This window comes from Malus sylvestris, chromosome 5 (assembly GCF_916048215.2).
Source record: "Malus sylvestris chromosome 5, drMalSylv7.2, whole genome shotgun sequence".
Taxonomy (NCBI): Eukaryota; Viridiplantae; Streptophyta; class Magnoliopsida; order Rosales; family Rosaceae; genus Malus; species Malus sylvestris.
Window position 1 is genome coordinate 19,774,427 of NC_062264.1, and position 14,324 is coordinate 19,788,750.

The window sequence follows — 14,324 nt, forward strand, 5'->3', positions numbered from 1 at the left end:
CAAGGGCCGGTTCGGATTGTTTAAATTTGGGTTGCCCGAGCTCTGACCCGCCCAGATAACCCCGGAGCATTCTGAAGGCTAGGGTTTTGACTCTCTCCCTACTATATATACCAACTGCAAAGCAAAATTCCTCCTCGTCCTAAACGGCCCCCGAGTGAATCAGCTGGTACCGCCATAGCTTCTGCTTCCGCCGACTAAATCATGGGGCACTCAAACGTCTGGAATTCTCACCCTAAGAACTACGGCCCTGGATCCCGCACCTGGTGACTCATTTTTCTATTTCTTTGTTAGTTTATTGCGATGTATCTGTGTTACTGCTACCTTTTCAGATTCTGAAAAGATTGTGTTTTTCTGCTTTGAACGTTGTTTGTGTATCTACATTTGGGATTGAGTTCCGATTCGATGCATTGTTTTGTATTCGGGTGTTGAGTATGCTTGCTTTGGTTCCTTTGTGCAGTCGCGTGTGTGGAAACCCTCATGGGTTGATCAGGAAGTACGGCCTCATGTGCTGCAGGCAGTGCTTCCGCAGCAATGCCAAGGAGATCGGCTTCATTAAGGTAAAGGCTTCGAGAACCCTTTGCCACCGATCATTTTATGATTCCATTTACGGAGCTGAGCTTTCACCATTTCCACTATGTAATCTGGTTTCATTTTTCAAACTTTATGGTTGCAGTACCGTTAAATGGCAGACATTCAACATTCCAGGACTCGATGTTTTGGACCAAGAAGAGTAGTATTGGTTTCTGAGTTCTCCTCAACTTTTAAGAAATATTTTTTTTTTAGTTGATCTGCTGTTGAACTTGAATTGGTCGTCAGACTAAGAATACTGTGTTATTAATGAATTAAAGTTTGATTTATGTCCTCTTTCTTGTGGCTGTTTGATGTTTCTCTCGTCCTCGTCTTGGTTATCTCAAGTGACATGTATATATCTCGTTCTTGCTTAGCATTCCTTGGGTCCGAATAAGTTCTTGCTTAACAATCAATCGAATGTCGAACAGAAAAAGTGAACGTGAAACTGGCTGGCAGTGTGTCATCCACTATCTATCTGTAGTGTTTGTTTTGAAGCCGATGTACCATGTTCTCGCTATGTTAGTTATGATGCAGACTAAAGTTGCTTCACCAGATCGGAAGCTTGAGGCGACTTATGAGGATTTGCCAGAGGATTACCCCTGGCACTTGCTTCACTTGCAGATAAGTTTTAAGTGTTTGTTTATTCATGTCATCGGTTTTTGTTGTGTTGTCGGTACGGATCAGAATTCATAGCTTCTATGATTGCCTCCACCACAATTAGTTATCTGTCAACCGTGCTAAGATGATTGAACATTTTCTTGCCAGATTATTTGTTTGAAATTTGAAATATTTTGTAGATTTTGTCAAGATTTGTAGTGGTCGATAAATGAATGCTATGAGAACTGAAATTGAAAAAATGGTATGTGGTCTATAGACTTTGCCCATAAAATGTTTGATTAACTAGCGAACCCGGTGGTAGATCATTGGATGTTAAAAAAATTCCATTGTGAAATGGTTTATTTTTTTTGACATGTTAAAAGAGTTTGTATGGGATGTTAAAAGCAGGCTCGTCAATTTTTTTGAATCACTCGTTAACTTGACAAGAAATGTTACGAAAATAACAGGTTTCGAATCAACGAGTTGGGTCATTGTCAAGTCACTTGTTAAGAACTCGATAATATATTATTTGCCAGATTTAGACATTAAGCTTGTTAATTTCTTGCGTGACTTGTTAACTGGACATGAACAACAAGATTCTTTAACTTATTGGGTCAATATTGAGTTATTAGTTAAAGTTTTTTTTTTTTTTTTTTTTCAGATAACGAGTTTAACACGACACGGTCCATTAAGATAGATAAGATTTGACAAACATGATCCGTTTACCAAACTTCATTATAAGCACTCTAAATATGTCGTCCTAATTAAAGAAATGTGTGCGCATGAATTTTTCTGGGATTGTCGATGGTAGTTTTCTTTATGTATTTGCAGACTATCATAGGCACTCTATACTTGTTTATCTTGCTGTCCTAAGAAATGTGCTTTAGTAAATTCGAGTGTAGAATTATATCATAAACAAATCCGCTTCCACAAAACTTGTATGCAGCATCAAACGCATAGGGAATAGACTAACCTTTGTTTGCATTGAAATTGAAAGAATTCATGTCTTGCATATATTTAAAAGGATAATTCTCACTTTACTGCTTTAAATTATTGTGGTTTTCGAACTTTCATACATCAAGTGTTTTTTTTTTTTTTTTTTCATTCCAGTATCGTACTTAAAATGAGAATTGTGACACTTTCATACATCTGTTAAGTTTTTTCGTAAAAACTTCCTTTAACTCGTGATGTGGCTCTTACGTGAATACTGATTGAACGTCACATGTCATATCGCTCCATGTGGACATTAACAAATTAAAAAATAACCCCATAAATAAACATATAATATTTTTGTTTGTACCATACTTAGGGCCTCTGCATTTAGATCTCGTATAAATACTCGGGGGACTCAAATGTAATTATGTAATAAATGAATGGGCAAATATGTAAAAAGGGGAAGAACCCTTAGTCTATAAAAGGACCTCATCACCCTCACAATCCTCAAGCTCTGAGACCAGAGCAAGGCCTCACTGTCATATTCCAAGGGCTCTCACCCTCATATTCCAAGGGCTCTCACCCTTACAATCATCTTACAAACAAAGAAATACAATATCAGTGTGGACGTAGCCCAAACATTGGGGTGAACCACGATACATCTTGTGTTCTTTACATTTCTTGTAGATTCACGGTTGGATTTACGTTGTTCCAAGACCTCTGGTTTTGTGCATCAACATTTGGTGCCGTCTGTGGGAATCGACACAAAAAACTATGTCGGTTCTCTCTCAATTTTCATCTCACCACCGTGAGACCTCACCACACTCCACTATGAATCTGCAGAAACCCAGAACCTCCCTCGTTGGGCTTTTCCAAAAAACCCCCACAAACACAAAACCGCTCGTCCCTCCCTCTTACTTTCTCTCTCTAAAAACTCCAGATTCAGAAAAGCTCTCTCTAAACTAAGCTTTCTCTCTCTAGAATCTGCAGCAATGATAGACAGTATGTTGAGGCTCTCTTTCCTCTGACCCCAAGCTCCTCTTCAGCTACACCACCAACTCCTCCAGTGTTAACCACTTAGGCTTCAACTGTGAACGGCCACTCACCCGCCTCATGCACCACGGATTCATCACCGCCAATCCTACCGTTGTTCAGCATATCCTGAAGACCAACTTCCCCAACTACCAAAAAGGACAAAGAGCACCTGGATTCGAACTGACCTCTTCGGCGATGGCATTTTCAACATCGATGGAGATAACTAGAAGTTCCAGCGCCAAGTCTCTAACCACGAGTTCAACACCAAGTCTCTGCGTAAATTTTTCGAACAGGTGGTCGACACCGAGCTTTCCGACCGCTTTATTCTAATTCTCTCTGCCGCCCTCGAGCCTCCAAACCTACCACCATCTCAATCTGCTCCTCAAACACAACACGACCGTGACTTTCGTGTTCGCAAACTCGGATCCAAAACTCGAGAACCACGAACTCAGTCGTGCCTGGACTTTCTGACGAGTTTTCCGTCGTTGTCTGGGCTAATAGCAAAAGAGAAGTCCACTGCAGGACTCCGACGAGTTGCAGAGAGAAACACCACCGGAGACTACGTCAACGGGTTGTCATCTTATTATGAGGGGGTCTTTCTCGCTCAAGGCAAGACCATGAGCGTTTGCCTCGGGTCAAACAATTACACCGACCCGACCCGACCCGACCCGACTTCTCCGTTCCCTTCGACACTCGATGTTACAGAAGATACTAGAGAACGAGATATACTCCAAAGACGATCTCCGGGAGCTTCTCAACTGTTTCCTGCAGCTTAACTCTCCCTGCAACCATGGCATTATTATCAGGGTTTTCACTGAGATCTGGAATGCTGTTTTCTCTGTCCGGTCTGGAGGTTCGACGTTGCTGCACTTTGCGAGCAACAAGTCATGTGACTACGAGCTAAAGCTATATCTTGTGCACGTGCAACGGAGTTGGGAGACTGAGTTTCCATTTACATGTTGAGTTAAGAAGAAAACAATGAGATTAAATCAAGTTACTTTGCCGTCTGTGGCCACGTCATCCACTCCGGGCTTGTTCAAGCCGTTTAGCCTGAGATCCGTGGACGGAAAGACTTCATGCTCGGCCGTGGACGATGGTCTTGTGATGAACAACCTGACAGTGGCGGCTGTTACGCACATGCTCAACAACAAGCGCGACTTCCCCTCCGTCAACGGCAGCATATTGGGACAACAAGCAATAACTCAAAGAGCTCAATGGCCCATGCCTTGCATCTTCTTTGCAGGGTGGTAGCCATGTGAAATATTTTCTGAGAAAGCAAAAGATGACCTTGGGTGGACATAGAATGAGCGGGGAGATCAAGAAAAGCAAAAGATAAATTTCTTATTATTATTATTCTATCATGATTCCTTTTGTCTGTCAGGTGAAGAGACATGGAGAGTGCAGTGGAAAAGCAAAAGCAAAGCAAAAAAAACAAAAGCAAAGCAGAAAAACAAAAGCAAAAGCAGAAAAACAAAAGCAAAAGCAGGAAAGCAAAAGCAAATCAGAAAAACAAAAGCAAAAGTAGAAAGCAAAAACAGATAAAAAAATCAGACATAATTGCGGTGGTGATGGCATGCAGAATAGGGAATTATGGGCGTGACCCATTGAGCAGAGGGTTAGATTTATTTTTGAACGATGTGATTTATTTTTCTTATCATTCGGAGACATCTGTATAACCCCATTAGAGGGTAATAATCATACAAAAAAAATAACACATCATCCTAATAACAATCATACACATCATACTGATCATACATATCTAACCACATTTCATAAACGTTTCCAAGCTACAGTCGAATCACAATTAATAAACATAGATCGATGCTAAAAATAAAATAACACTACAATAGAAAGCATATTTAATTAACAAGTATAACTCAATATGATGCCACTAATACATATATCGAGACACACGTCAACCGAGAATGGCACGCCATCGTGATGAGCCAACTAAGTTCCATCAAGCCTCAACAACAAACTAGAGATAAACGACACTTTAGAGTATAGCATGTTGACTAGAACGTCAACTATCGATAAGGTAGGTCCATTAAGATCAACAATCTAAGGTTATTCAAATTGGAAGATCCTCACATCGGATTTCCAATCCGTAAGTTCTCAAAGGTCCAACAACTGATACGACGATCCAACGATCGGATTGTCGTCAATCATACAAACAAATGGTGGTCCAATTTGATCACCACATCAAACAATTGAATTTTGGGAAACCGAGCTAGACATAGGTTCATAGGGTCACTAGAAGGTATTTAGTGCTTAGACAACACTTGTGGACGGTCCCACGCACCGCCACACGCGATGGTAGCCATGGTGAAGGGTTTGAAAACCCAAATTTTCAACCTTAACCAAAAAGGCTCAAATTTACGTGGTACCTAGAGCTCAACAAGGGAAACATTATTCACAACTAGGCCAACGACAAATTCTAACCAGAAACCATCCAAATTCATTGGGGAAAAACCGGGTTTCTAGGGTTCTAAATACCCAACTCTAAAACAAATACGAAAGCACAAACCAAGCATACCATCATGAAGATTATGAAGAGTAGATGAAGTTTAATACCTCACTCGAAAGAAATGGTTGCCGAAATCACTGGAAAAATAATAAAATCGCCGGAAACCCATGGAACTTTGCTGCCTCGAACTGGAAAATGGATAAGAAAATGGGAAATCTAATACTGCAGAGATGTAGGGCTCGTCAAGAGCTTTCCATGGACACCAAGATCACCCAAAACGGAGATCGGATGAAGGAGATATGAGCGGATCAAGTTTGCGGGTTAACAGATCTAATTCGCCCCAAAACGGGTTAGAATCAGACCCCCTCTGCCTTTTTTTTTTTTTTTTTTGTTCTTCTTCTTTTCTCTCGCCACCCTGTGGCTTTTCTTTCCTTCTCTCTTTTGGCCACTCCTGTGGCTTTTTCTTCTGTTTTCATTTTTTTTAGCAACAACTTCAAATGTCCGTAACTATACCGTTATAATCCAAATTCGCAAACGTCTTTCGCCTATGCATTTGTGATCTCGATATCTATTCAACAATATAAATTGTGAACTCGAATGGTCTATGAATTTTAAATAATTAATTTCCCGAAAAATAATATAAAATCTCTATAATACCAATACGTAGATTATTATAATGAAATCCAGGAACGGGATTTCACAATCGCAACAAACCGCGGTTATGAAGTGGCTGTAGATCGGAGCAGAGATGAGCAAGGAGTAACACCAATTGGGGTATGAAGAAATGGGCAGATTGCAAAGGAGAGCAAGGGAAAAACAGCAACAAGGAAGACAACATAACAGAGAAAGCACAACCACTGACCCTAACAACAACTAGGGTCAGTGGCATCGGAGTTGATCGAAAGTGGAACCCTCACATAAGCGGTGGTGAGAAAGGTCTCTCAAGCAGAGAGAAAGTCTCTCACAAGGAGAGAAAGAAGATCACCGCCCACTTGAGTTTGGCTTCAACCCTTTCAAAACTTAAATCTCTTCAACCGCAAGAAATTGTCTCGAATTTTATACAATCTAGGATATGAAGCGAAACAAACAGGACACCAAATGAAATGGTTAGCTCAACTGTGCTACTAATGTATGGCCTAAATATTGGTATGGAATACGGACTAGAACACAGGTATAGACAATGATATGATTTTGTTACATGTTCGAAGATTTATTGAGGATTATTGTTGGGTATGAAAAACAACTCTAAGACGTTAGCAGCTCTTAACAGTCATTTGATCATTGTGTATTGTGGTTCATTTCTCAGACTTAATTATTTGGGATCTTGGAACACTGTAGGGGTAAATTATCAACTTTAAGTTCCATATTAGTTAGGTAATGTAAGATGAAAAGATTTCCCGGATGATTTACTTACTATACTATGTTGATGACCAGGAGGTAATTCATGTATACTTTTTCTTCAAAGAAAATTGTAGCAATGGTTTATCAACTTAAATTCTATTGGAGCAATGGTCCCTCAGCTAAATATTCATGACCATTGGTCCCTTAACTCATCAAAACGTATCGCTATCGTCATTTTCATGAACTCCGTCAAAATAAGTCATGTTGGAAGGACCATTGCTACATTTGGGTTCAAGTTGAGGGATCATTGCTCAAATTGGGTTAAAGTTGAGTGACCATTTCTCCAATTGAGTTAAAGTTGAGGGACCAGTGCAACAAATTTTTCTCATTTGGTTTTCCATATTTACCTCTTCATTCAGCCTCTCGTGCATAACACATGATTTATTTTGAAGGAAGTTGTAACGAAGTTGACAAAAAGGACCATAGCTGCACGTTTTGACGAGTTAGGGGACCAATGACCATAAATTTTTAGTTAAGGGACCATTACTCCAGTTGAGTTAAAGTTAATGAATCATTGCTACAATTTCATTTTTTCTTCAAGATCTCTATGTAAAAAGGAATTTTTTTTCATCCATTTGATACAATGGCCACTCATGGTTGACAGCCATTGACAAGAGAACCCTTACGGTGTTCATTTTGGCATCTGGATCAAATGTCTTCTAGTAATCAACCCCAAAAGTTTAAGTAAACCCTCAAGCCACCAATCTAACCTTGTGTCTTTCAGTTGACCCATTTGAGTGAAACTTGGTCTTGTAAATCCATCTACTGCCCACAACCTTTTTACCCCTTGGAAGTTCAACTACACTCCAATTTTTATTGTCATCTAGAAATGCTATGGAAATGCTTATACGGTAATACGATTGACCTTTGACCTCTTTGATGAGAGATTTTTTATGTGCACGAAACATGAGATGATACACTATCTATATGAGTGGTGAGATACTTGTAATAAAAAAATTAACAAAATAAATAAAAATTTCAACTACTTATATAATAACACATGATGTATCACTCGTGTTTCTGAGCACAATGAAAAATTTGTCCTCTTTGAGCCACCGTGTAAATGCTTCCTTGACCCGAAAGATGCATTAGGTTAGCATTCTATATAAGATGGTTGAGAATGGATGTAAAGTAGTGATGCAAGACTATACAAACTAGAATTTGTGTTTAAATTTTGAACAATAGTATTAATAACCGGGAGATTTACGATTTTTGGTGTTGCTTGTGTCACAACATCCATCCAATGTCCCTTCCAATGGTAGCTACTCTTAAAGAACTTTGAGGATATTAAATATCATTTCAAGCTTAGGGGAGAGGATTGATAAACCATATTGTATATACGACTAGCTAGCTTATTTGATGAACTTGGACCATAGAAACCTGTCCTACTTGTCGATCGAGGAACATATCACAGTTTAATTGATAAACTATTTTTTATGAATCTTATCACAATGTCACACACGAGCTGGATCAAAGTGCTTGATGAATGTGGCAATGACTTGGAGTTACGTTCTAGCTTTGGATACATAAATAATTATTGTTTATGATTTATGTTGGAATTTAGGATTATTTTATTGTTTGAATTTGGACTTAGCCCATTAGTATTAGGATTTTGTTTTCTTGCTTATTAGGGTTATGTTAGTTCTTTATATATATAATGTTTTGTAGCTCGTAGAATAATATGTTAGTCACAATGTAGCCTCTTAGGGTTTTGTAGTCGTTCTGACATTCTCATTTGTTTAATAATATTTTTATTATTTTGTTAGTCTTGTTCGTTGCGCACTCTGATATTCAACTTAGTATTAGAGCAGTTTCAATCTTCGGGATTTAATTTGCTTGTGTCTGGTATCGGTCTGTCCGTCACTCCCTTATCTCTTCCGCTTCTTTGTTGTCGGTTTGCTTTATTGTGGTGCCTAGAAGTTGTTTAGGATTTGTGTTTCTATTAAAAAAAGGAAAAAAAGAAGTATGTAGAAGATGAGAAATTTGAAGCCTAGTCACTGGAGTCGAGCTTCCAGAGCCTCGTTGCGCTGGAGACAACACGACCACCCCCGCTGTGACTCCCGTCCACCTGAACAGTACTCGTACACCCATATTTGCACCACACCTTCACCTTTCAGTAGTCTCGAATCCGCTGGACCCGCATCGATTCCACGCACCACCACCTGCCATCGAACTCAGATCGTCAAATCTGGTGACTTGTTGCCTCAGCTGGAACATGTGTGCTACTGCACTCGCATAATGAACAACCGTTGCTGCTGCTTGAATCAACTCGTTGAATCTAGTCATATCCACACCGCGTCACCATCAGGTTAAATCCAGAAAGTTTGTTTGAAGAAACTGTTGAGGATATTGTGCCAACATTATTGCCATGGTTTGAAGAATGATTATGGTTGCTGTATTTCAAAGTTGTTGGGAAAGAAGAAAATTACATGTTTGTTGGGCCACTTGTGTTTGAGGCCTACTGGTTGAAGGGCCTGTTAAGCTATATCTGATTGTTTTTAAGAAAGGTTGCGCCATATAGTGTTTGTTGTTGCCCACCACAATAATTGTTCGAGTGCTTGAACTTGTGACCACCCGAATTTGCTTGTTTGTCTGGATTGTTCGTTTACTTGCTTGATTGCTCGCTTGCTTGCCTTGTCGTGTCCGCCTAACAGAGCTTGCCTTGTCGTGTCCGCGAAACAGAGCTTGCCTTGTCGTGTCCGCCTAACGTAGCTTGCATCCGCATCTGCTTGTTGGCAAACTCATGACTTGTACCGCCATGAGTTTGACCGGGGTGTTGGAATTTAGGATTATTTTATTGTTTGAATTTGGGCTTAGCCCATTAGTATTAAGGTTTTGTTCTTGCTTATTAGGGTTAGGTTAGTTCTCTATATATATGATGCTTTGTAGCTCGTAGAATAATATGTTAGTCACAATGTAGCCTCTTAGGGTTTTGTAGCCATTCCGGCATTCTCATTTGTTTAATAATATTCTTATTATTTTGTTAGTCTTGTTCGTTACGCACTCTGATATTCAACTATGCATTGTATAGGGATATCATTTACGGAATGACGACGAACTGCCTATACATGATTTTGTGAACTACACATGATACGAGAATGTGCCAAGTTGTTGTTGATGAAATTATGGAATTATGGTAGTGGTTAAGATCTTTTGCGTAGTTGAGCTAGAGTGTTGGATGTATCAGGTCTCAGGTCAACTTAAAGTGCACGGGTTATTTATCGGGTAATTTGGAACTGGCAACAAAAAGTTAGACAGGACGACTAACAAAATAATGGGGTTGGGATGTTTTGGGAACGGGTTTAGTTTGTAAAGTTGAGCATTACATATCACAACTATCATGGTAAAATGTATGATATAGGACATGCATATCATTTCATATGTGTTTTTAAGTATTCATTGATAATTGAATTTTGTCAATTATATATGTGAAGGTATAAGTCCCTACTGAGCTTTTCAAGCTCATCCTAACTATATTTTGCAGGTATATGAACTAGGCAATTCAAAAGGGTAGGCAAGATGAGATGAAATTGGAAAGGAGGCTTGAGCTGTTCTTGTTATTGTAAGAAATAAGAGTTTTATTATTTCTTTGTAACCTTGTAAAGAATTTTTGGTTAATTTTATAAGAGGAATTATTTTCACACAATTGGCTTTCTTTTATTTGTTTATTTCTTAAGACCTGGATCCGGAGCGTGACATAAAAGGATTCTTAGATATCGAAAGGGCAACATGGATTTTGATACTCATTTTCAAATTGGTACTTTAGATTTGAGATAGGAGATCAATTTCTGGTTTTGTTATTCTTCTTGGTCCAAAAAACAACATACCGTCTCTTGGCCCTCCACAGAGGCAGAGTATGGGACTATGACAACTACCACTCTTGAAGTTGTGTGGATACTTCAGTTGTTATCAGACTTGCATGTGTCTATTCCTCATGCTTCTGTTTTACATTGTGATCGTAATCGGCGGGGACTCTTGGAAAACAATGATCAACCACTAGAACTATAATTTGCCAATTCATAACTTGTATTTTGATCCTTGTATTAGCATCATATTTTGTATCCCAACTCCTGAACTACTTTGTGCATTACAACATCTTCAATGCTTGAGAAGATCACCTAAACTAAAAAAGCACAAAAGTAAGTACCTGCATAATAATCTACTTCACCAACCCACTTAACTAAAATTTCTTCTCCTCCAAGTTATTTTCCAAATCCTCTTTTCCAGATGCCTTTTTTCAACATCAATCAATTCTCTAGCTATCATTCAGGTAAAAGTTTCTGCAAGTCATTCGATTACTCAATCTCATTAATACTCACCATTGCCAATCCAAAAGCCATGCACCTTAACCGCACTTGTTCTAATGGTTTATCTCTTCTTAATGGTGAAAAATGTTCCAATCGACGTCAAAACTCCCCTTCACCTTGGATTATAAAACTATAGAATGTTAAGATTGCATATAGGTCACCCAACGACGTCCCACTACTAACTACTCCAACACTGATATTATCTCTAACTTAATGACTTGCACAGCTCGTACTCATCACATTCGTATTTTAGGGTAAAATTAGTCACATTTTTTTTTTAATTTGGAAAAGAAATGGTCACACTCGTTTCATTGTGGGGTTGGAGAGGAAAGGAGAAGCAATGTTATTGAAAATCTATGGGGGTGGTGCAGACAAAATCATTCTTCTAGTTTATAATCACTTTCAAAACAAACTAACTAATACACAATTAAACAAACATCTAGTGGGTGTGTTACTTTTAAACTAATTATTCAACTGGAGTGTACCTTAAGGCACATGGCTGCAACAAAAATCCAAAGCTATCATCATTTCAGGACATATATTAGCCTTAACTAAAACCAAAAGATGTCATTCCATAATTGGTGAATCCATAATATAGGGTGATAAGGGGTTCTTAACAGATTTGTATTATAAGACTTGTAGTTCAAGTAGTTAAGAGTGTTTATTCACGCACTCGAAATTATGTGTTTGATTCTTTTTCCAATATCCTGTGTATTCAAATAAAAAAAATTCAATATGCTAAAGTTACAAACCCCTCTTAGTATCTTTATATATAAAGCCAATGGCCTAATGAACAATGTTTTTTGGTGTCACAAGCTTCATAAAAAATAATTGGACAAAAATACCCCTCAAACGAGAAACTTGAAAAGCAATCCAAAATAATGCATCAAATATGACATGAGTATTTTCATCATTTTTATTGAGTAGATGACGAAGTCCATGCTTGGAATAAAAAAATAATAGGAAACTAATTAAAAAGGTTTCAAATCCTTGCATTTTAATAAAAAATCAACCACAGATTTTATTTAATGATAATGGACAAAATAATATATAAATAAAAAACACCACATGCTCTGGCGCGCATACACCCCAATCCACCCCCCATTTCCACACTGTGTTTCTCCTCATTGTCAGCTATCATTAAGACATTATTATTATTATTATTTATTTATTTATTATTTTGCTTAGAATAAGAGAAAGACTTCAAATTGAATTAGATTTTCCCAGTTTTATTTTTATGGTGTTGTTTCCCAATAGTATTCAAGATGACAAAAGATTTTTCAATGTGCTCGGGATACGGAGTGATACACCACGTCTCTATACAAGTGATGAGATTCTTGTGTTAAAAAATAAAATTTCCTACCACTTATATAATAACACGTGGTGCAGAAAGTTAAGATTGTAGGTGGAGAAGAAGAGGAAGCCGCAGATGGGCGGAAAATAGAATAAAATTATGTAATTGGTGTAGAAAGTTAAGAAATTGAAGAGATACAAAGAAAATTAGAAGAAGAAAATGTGTTTGGAAGGTTAGAATGTTCCAAGAAAATTCGAGGAGAGAGAAGAATGTAGTACCGTTAAGTTTCATAAATAGTGTAGTACTGTTAAATTTCATAAATAGTGCAGCACCATTAAATTTCATAAACAGTGTAGTACCGTTAAGTTTCATAGACAATGTAGTAAGTTTTATAAACAGTGTCGTAAGTTTTCATAAACAATGTAGTAAGTTTCATAAACAGTGTCGTAAGTTTCATAAACAATGTAGTACCGTTAAGTTTCATAAACAGTGTAGAAAATTTCATAAACAGTTTGTGTGAGAACGTGTGGGTTCGCGCGTCATTTTTTTAAATATTAAAATTACGTCTTTTTCATTAAAATTTAAGTTTTTTGTCATTTTTATTAAAATTTAAGGGGTTTTCATTAAAATTTAAGTGTTTTTAATTAAATAAAGTTATTGCATGATTTTTTTTATTAAAATAAACTTAGCTCAAATCCTTTTCATAAAAATTTTCAAAAATAATATTACAAATGTGCTACATTTTCTATATATATATATATATATAAAACAGAGAGTGGGAGGTGTTCAGAGAAGGTAACAATGGAGTAAAATTACGATTTGTTTTGGAATGTTTTTCAAAAGGCTAAAAGTGTTTTTTAACACAAGGTATTTTTACATAATTAAAAGAAATTTTGACCAATAAAAAGCTAACTAAAAGTGCTTTTGAATTAATTATATATATATGTGTGTGTGTGTGTGTGTGTGTGTGTGTATTATAGGACACACTTACTTAGAGCCCACTCCATAAAATATATCAACTATCTAACCATCTATTTTATTGATCTTTCTTCAAAGATCATCTCTGTAAAAAAATCACCAAAAAATGAAAGGATATGATCGTCAAATTTAGTGATAGTTGTTTTAATGTTTATTCATCTATTTTCTTCACTATAAATAAATGTTTTAATGGTTTTTTATTTGTCTAAGTTTTTGCAAGGAGTCAATGACGGTGTATGTGTCACAGCCCGTTCCAAAATATTACATTCGTGGCTGTGAATGGACGAAATTGCCCTTAAGAAATACTAAGTATGAGAAGCTCAAGTTGTTAATTATCTAGGTTCCTAAGTTTTGAAAATAAAATGGAATTTATTAAGGATGGAACTTAGATTTTTAGGTTAAAATTTTGTGGTTTGGAGTCGGGGATTGGAAAAGGACCACGAGGGATCCCCACATCCCTCAATCCTCTCCCTATTTTCTGCATACTGTCTCTCTCTCTCCTCCCTCACGAAACTCTCAGTTCTCTCTCCCTCTCCTTCGAACTCACACGGACCACCACAAAACCACCTTAAACTTCCACCAACGACGGAGTTAAGACCACCATCAAACTCCTGGAACCTCCACGATCACGATGGTATCCATTTCAGGTAAGTTTTGCTTCGGAAAACCCTAGTTTCAAAGTTCCCGTGAAGAACACTGTTCATGATCTTCGAATTGACTTTGTTTTAGGTGAAACCAAGCT

General features: G+C 37.6%; 1 protein-coding gene and 1 long non-coding RNA gene across 2 annotated transcripts; both read left to right on the top strand.

The window, feature by feature from the left end:
- The first annotated feature begins 80 nt into the window (after positions 1 to 80).
- Positions 81 to 857, top strand: LOC126623527 (40S ribosomal protein S29). The gene is made up of 3 exons (XM_050292436.1): positions 81 to 263; positions 458 to 557; positions 674 to 857. Exons 1-3 carry the CDS (start codon positions 202 to 204, stop codon positions 680 to 682), a joined length of 171 nt encoding a protein of 56 aa, XP_050148393.1. The 5' UTR covers positions 81 to 201; the 3' UTR covers positions 683 to 857.
- Positions 858 to 8,825: 7,968 nt separating this feature from the next.
- Positions 8,826 to 10,649, top strand: LOC126621686 (uncharacterized). The gene is made up of 2 exons (XR_007623135.1): positions 8,826 to 9,311; positions 10,488 to 10,649. It is a non-coding gene; the product is annotated as an uncharacterized LOC126621686 (long non-coding RNA).
- The last annotated feature ends 3,675 nt before the right edge of the window (positions 10,650 to 14,324 follow it).